General features: G+C 36.6%; 1 protein-coding gene across 1 annotated transcript; it reads left to right on the top strand.

Moving 5' to 3' along the window:
* The first annotated feature begins 269 nt into the window (after positions 1 to 269).
* On the top strand, positions 270 to 1,726 carry LOC107801698 (uncharacterized). Its single transcript, XM_016625068.2, has 2 exons — positions 270 to 673; positions 1,143 to 1,726. The coding sequence occupies exons 1-2, from the start codon at positions 356 to 358 to the stop codon at positions 1,392 to 1,394; spliced, it is 570 nt and encodes a 189-aa protein (XP_016480554.1). The 5' UTR covers positions 270 to 355; the 3' UTR covers positions 1,395 to 1,726.
* The last annotated feature ends 4,848 nt before the right edge of the window (positions 1,727 to 6,574 follow it).

A 6,574-nucleotide genomic window follows, 5' to 3' on the forward strand; every position in this document is an offset into this window, starting at 1 on the left:
TAAGTCTAGTAGTTGTAACAGATAGAGGACCGTATTGTCCTCTAGTGGTCTAATTGAGCAGAATCAAGATGATGTTTTCGAAACGACTCAATCTGAATTTTATTGTCGTTTTAGACCAAAGACGTGTCCTAAAACTCCTACGTGGCAGCACCAAGCATCTCAGCGATGCTATTCCTGCATACGTGTGACCATCCCATTAAACGCACTCATGCAGAAACAGCTGCTGCTCCACCGTTTTTTACACGATGTTTTCCTTTTAAAATCACCAGTTAGCTTTTCTAAACAAGAAAGAAGTACTGATATCCGTTTTGTTCCATCTCCCTTTCAATTATCTTTGAATATATTTCGTGAGAATATGGCGGACTTACGTGATGAGCATGGAAATCCAATTCAGCTGACAGACCAATATGGACACCCGGTGCAGCTAACCGATGAGCATGGTAACCCCATGCACCTTACTGGGGTTGCCACCACTGCCGGATCTGGGGTTGCTCCGACTGGGGTTGCCACCACTGACGGCTCTGGGGTTGCACCCACGACTGTTGGTGGAATACTGCACCAGCAGCCACAGTCGGAGCAACAACAACAGCTTCGAAAAGAACAGCAACTACAACAAGAAGAGAAACAACAACAGGAGGAGCTCCACCGGTCCGGCAGTTCAAGCTCTAGCTCTGTATGATTTCTTATATATCTCATCTCAAACATGACTTCTCATCCTTTTTTTTGTTCAAGCTGATTTATTATTTTTATGTGTTCCTTTCAACCTCACGAGATTTATTTATTTATTTTTTTAGATTTTTTTTCCTTTATACATTCTGTCTTTGAATTCTATATAGACCTCGATGAAATTCCGTTTTCTTATACCGTGAAAAGAATGAATTTTTATACTATTACTAATGCAAATTAACTTGTTATTATTCTAAGTGTAAGTCAGTGTTACCTTATGATATCGCAAGTATAATCTTTATTTGAAGCCACGCGTCCATTACTAATAAACATATTTTTCACGTATTACATTTTATTCATTTTCACGTATAATCTCCAAGTCCGAGCTCTTCCTTGCTTTTTGAGTAGTACTAATTTATTATTATTATTATTATTATTATTATTATCTAACACTGTTGAATATTTACCGAGTGCAGTCAGAGGATGACGGACAAGGTGGGAGGAGGCCGAAGAAGAAAGGGCTGAAAGAAAAGATAAAGGAGAAATTAACCATTGGGAAGCACAAGGAGTCAAAGGAGGAAGAACAATACAAACACAGTGCCGGAACGACAACAACAACCAGTGCCATGTCTACTAGTACTGCACCAGAGCACCATGAGCATGAGAAGAAGAGTATGATGGAGAAGATCAAAGAGAAGTTGCCTGGTCATCATAATCACAATCACTAGATATAATCCAATATAAAAATAGTTAATTAGTGGGATTATGAAAATAAGAATGTTGTATTTGCGTGGGAAGTACGTACTCTTTATCTTATGGTAGTCGGGTTTTAGCTTATGGGTAATATACTGTTGTAGCAATATATAGCATTTGCTTGCTTGGTTGATCATCATAGAATAGCTGGTGGTGTAAGTTTAAGAAAAAAGGACTGAAGTATGTTCTTTTCTAGTTTTTGAAGGGTCTAGTCTTTGTTGCTTTCAATTCTACATGAATGTCTGTCTGTCAATTTTGTTCTTTCCAGTTTGGTGCTATTATATAATTGTTAGTGGCTTTCCTTTTTTCTGTTGACGTAGGTCAATTGGCGTGTTTGTGTCTCCGTATACACGTTAAACTGATGCAGAGATTCTAGTAGTCGATAATGGTTCTATCCTATTCTTAGTATATTGGCCTTCTATTACTATTTGCTTTCGTTATATATATTTGATTTTTGTCAAATATGAAGTGACGTACTATGTCTAATTTAGCTATAACTAGACCAACCGTCTCAGGATCAGCATTCTCTCTCTCTATATATATTATACATCCGCACGTCAAACGATATATATCGAAGCGTGAAAGACAGAATCATTGTGGCCCCTTGGAGGATAAAGGATAGCCGCTTCAATAACACCTGAAGTTCTTTTGAATCTTAGTCAGCCAACTTAAGCATGTGTTATTCTTGTTAAGGGCAGTTAGATCTTTTCCTAAAATGGTAACTTGTATTATAGTATGATTTAAACAGAGAATATAACGATAGAATTGGATATTTTCACCTCAATTTGTAAAATTAATTAGGAATGTGTTGTGCATGTGTTTCCAGGAAGTGTTTCCTGGGACGTGTAAAACAATGATCTAGATAGTTAGAAATTGGAAGTCAAAACCTTCTTTTTTCATTTGGTTTAATAGGTAAATGGTTATGATTTAGGGGATTGGTACAAATTCGGCAGCAATTGATGAAGTCAGAAACGAGAGCTAGAATTTCTGGAGAAGTTACTTTTTCCATTCCATTTTAATTGTTGTCTATGTTTTTCTTTTTAGAGTTGATTTAATTACTCTTGGAAGTCAAATTAAATTAGATTACTTTAATATTTAAAAATTAAAATTTTAATATTTTAAAAAAGTACTACACAAATTGCAATCTTTTCCATCTTAATAAAGATGAAAATATATATTTTAAAAATATTAGTCAAGAATTTTAAGAAGTGAAATATGACAACTAAAAGGAGACGGAGGAATAAACATTATGTGGTTTTTTCTATCTACTTAAGCATATGAAATTTGTTTTTTGTACTTACGAAAAGATACATATATGTTTAAAATAATTTTGCGTGCAAATTGATTCGAGAATTTTGCTACATTCGCTTTATTGGGTTTCGATTGCAGAGAGTTTAAAGATTGGTATTGACGGAGGGTGAGAGGAAAGTAGGCCACGAGAAATTGAGGAAGAAAATGAAATGGAAATGTATTCGGGATTTTCCTCCAAATAATTTGGTGAGGAAGAATGATTACGTATTCAAATGTTACTTATCTCACGTCAACACTAGCGAAACCAGAAAATTTAAAAAGATTGACTAGTGACTAATGATTAGTGAGTTATATAAGGTTGTTCAAAGTTTATTTTTTAGTCAATAACAAGTATTTTACCTTATACATAGCATAAGCGAAGGGTGTTCAACTGACCACCCTTGGGCCAACGTAGCTTCACCCCCGCACATGAACACTTACCGGATAATGTATGTAATAGGCTGGCTAGTATACGTAATTTAAATGTTTTAAGAGACATTAGTATGGAATGTAATATTCAGGATCGTACTTAACATTAATATAAGTATTTTCCTTTTCTCTAAAAAAAAGAAGAAAAAAAAGACATGTGTATACGGTCAGTATCGGGCTTGCCGGATTTTGTATGGTTAATCGAGACCGGGGTGGCAGACCGAGATTCAATCCCAAGTTATATTGGATCGTTACATGAATAAATATTGCCTACCTCGTGATTCAGGGATCGATTGACATTGAGACCAGCTAAGGTCGAGACCGAGAAGGATAGAGATCTAGCAAGATCGAAGGAAGCCTGATAAGTCGAATAACAGAAAGCCGAGGAATTCGTGACCGGGCGAGGATTGTGGCGGAGATCTCGACATGTATCAAGTCAAGACCGGTTAATTAGCCAATCAGGAGATTTCCTTCTGTATTTAGAATTGTACCATATGTAAAACTCTTCTACTATATAAAGGGGGTTCCAATCATTTTGTAAGGACAGATTCACGCATAATAAAGCAATATATTATGTTTTCTCTCTTAAGCTCTCTTATTCAGTAGTTCAGTTCTTACTCTTCAATAATACACTTAGTTGGTGCTAGTGCAACCTAGCTCAAGGGCCAAAGCTGTATAATATGTCAGTTTGCTTTATTTTACAGTTAATTGCTAACTTCAATTTTCATATTTCTCAGTTTGTGCCAAGTGAAATCACATATCCTTAAAACCACTTACAAATTTAATTGTTATCCGATTTTAAGGGTAAGGATAATAGTGATTGCCTGGTGCTAATTTTCGTAACACACACTGCTTTACACTTGTTCTTGTAAGTGATGTCGCCCAAACTCACACCACAAATATATGTAGTGAGGCGGTCGAAGCAATAATAAAACCAACGCAAGTCGGGGTCGAATCCTCAGGGAGTTAGAATTGGGATTAGGTATATATTTAGTGTAATTGTACGATATGCCTTAGATTACACTTCCACATTCTTGTTTGTTGTTTCTACTTCTACTTTAAACTATTGATTGCAATTATAGAACTAGAAGACAATATTTTTGTTTTTGGTTATTTTTCAAATGATAAAAGATCTAGGGTCGTGACTTCCACCTAGGTGGTTACCTAATGGGTTGTAAACTCTAGGGCAAGTTTGATTGGTCGGGGTTGTAATATAGCAATCACACGCAATTACCCACTCTATATCTCTCGGTAGTTTGAGTGATTTTACCCAATTCGGCTTTCTCAAGTCCAAATGAGTATTGCACAAAACAAGTAATAAATGCTCAAGTCAGGTCTTACTATCTCTAGATTCAACCCTTTAAATTTGGGCTATCAATTTCTTGAGTTCACCCCAATTTCTTGTTAGCCAAGTTTTCCTAGACTTAGTCTCTCTTTCTCAAGTAGAGACTAAGTCAATTAGGCATGAATCAATGTTTGCAACCATTAATTCTTGAATTCAAGCAAGAACTAGGCTAAATATCACTAACCCAATCACAAACAAGTCCTAAATCAAATACCCATTAAGTACCCACATTAGGGTTGAGCCACAACCTTAGCTAGAAATTTAGCTACTCATGAAAAATGAAGAAATACAAGAAGAAATTAAGATAGAATACATAATAATTGATTAGGGAAAAATAAATCTAATGTTTAGAAGCTAATCAAGTACAATATTACTCAAAACAGTAAAGAAAAATGGCTCAGGTGCTCTCCCAAAATAAAACTTACCCTAAAAATGATAAAACGTTCTATTTATACTAAGTTGAAAATATCTAACAAAAATGCCCCTGCGGAGGTTGTGCGGCCGCACAATTATGTGTGTGGTCCGCACTCTGAGCTTGACTGGTCAACTGGCCTTCTGCGGTCGCATAAAAGTGGGATGCGGCCGCACTTCATTTGATTATGCGGAACGTACAATTCTGAGTGCGGTCGCACACTTGAACTTGAACTGGAACATGGCTCTCTGATTCTTCTCTTCTACGGATTGCACAATTATGAGTGCGGCCGCACTTGTCATCCTGCGGCCGCACAATTATGGTGCGGTCCGCATATCTTCAGCCTGCCCAAAAACTAACTCTCTGAATCTCCTCTTCTGTGGCCGCACAATAATTTGTGCAGTCCGCATACTCTGAAGAACATGTGACAGTGATGTTTCATTGTTCTGCGGCCGCACACAGTATTGTGCGGTCCGCACTGTGGGCCTTTTTGCCTTGTTTTGGTCATTGTCCATTTTTGACTCCTTTATGAGTTGATTTTGCCTTCTTTGGCTCGTCTCCCAATATTCCTGCACGAAAGCACATTTTATTAGTTCTCGGAAATACCTTTAAGTATTTTTGAGCTAAAACGCAAGTAAAAGAGAGTAAATAAGCGGTCAAAATCCCTATTTATCAACTCCCCCAAACTTAAGTTTTTGCTTGTCCTCAAGCAATTAAGACAATTTTTACCTCCACTAAAAAAAAGATATTTCAGCTGGCCTAAGATGAATCAATCACACATCAATTGGTACCAATAATTACCCACAACATATATGAATTATCAACAATGCAATGATTTGACTTTTTTAGTACAGTAGTTCTAATGTGACACTAGAGCATCAAGAGTTGACATTATTCATCAAGGAAGCTCGCTCTTTCATGTAGGTCATTGTGGATCCCAAACTCCTTCGCATCTACTCTCCATTAGCATATCTCACTTTAGAATGTAACACTCGATGCAAGAATTTTGAAAAGTTCGCTTATCTCTCTCAAAAGAATGTCACAAGTCCGGCTCTAAGTACCATAAGCTTGCCCTTTATGTAAATCACCACTAATGTAATCTCACTCAACTTGAAATCATGTAGGGCTTTTACGGGGTGTAATTAAGGCTTTTGGATTAAGGTAGGACTTGTTGGAATAGAATGCTTTCATCTTTCCTTAAGCACTCTATTTTTTCTTCTTTTTTTTGGCTCATACTTTGTCGACTCTTTGAGTCAATTCCTTTTTTCTCGGGGGAACTAGAGAGACGTAACGCCACTCTTTCTTGGTCATGACATTCATTTTTCTCCTTTTCTATTTACTTCATGCCTTTCATCATTGTTTTCTTTGAATCCCTTCAACTTTCTACCTTATTCACTTTTTTTTTGGCATTTTTCTTTTTGTTCTTTCTTTCTTTTCTTTGCCTTCCCTTTTCTTCCTTTCTTTCTCTTCTTTGTACCTTTTATCACTTTCAAGCTTCTCGTCTCTCCCCCAAACTTATATTTTTGCCAATTGTTTCTTAAGAATGTTAAGGAAAGATTGGGTGCCAAGAGAGGGTTATTACAAAATGGATAAAGGCTTGTAACGTGGTTATTGAAAGAACAAAAAAAAGGCTTAGGCTCAAATGGGTTGACTAGGGATATCACATTGGTAGGCTATAG

This window comes from Nicotiana tabacum, chromosome 19 (genome assembly GCF_000715075.1).
Source record: "Nicotiana tabacum cultivar K326 chromosome 19, ASM71507v2, whole genome shotgun sequence".
NCBI lineage: Eukaryota > Viridiplantae > Streptophyta > Magnoliopsida > Solanales > Solanaceae > Nicotiana > Nicotiana tabacum.

Excerpts from the sequence above, each read along its gene's own strand:
- LOC107801698 (XM_016625068.2), top strand. The coding sequence starts at position 356 with ATGGCGGACTTACGTGATGAGCATGGAAATCCAATTCAGCTGACAGAC. Across the intron at positions 674-1,142 it reads GCAGTTCAAGCTCTAGCTCT|TCAGAGGATGACGGACAAGG; the intron begins GTATGATTTCTT and ends TACCGAGTGCAG.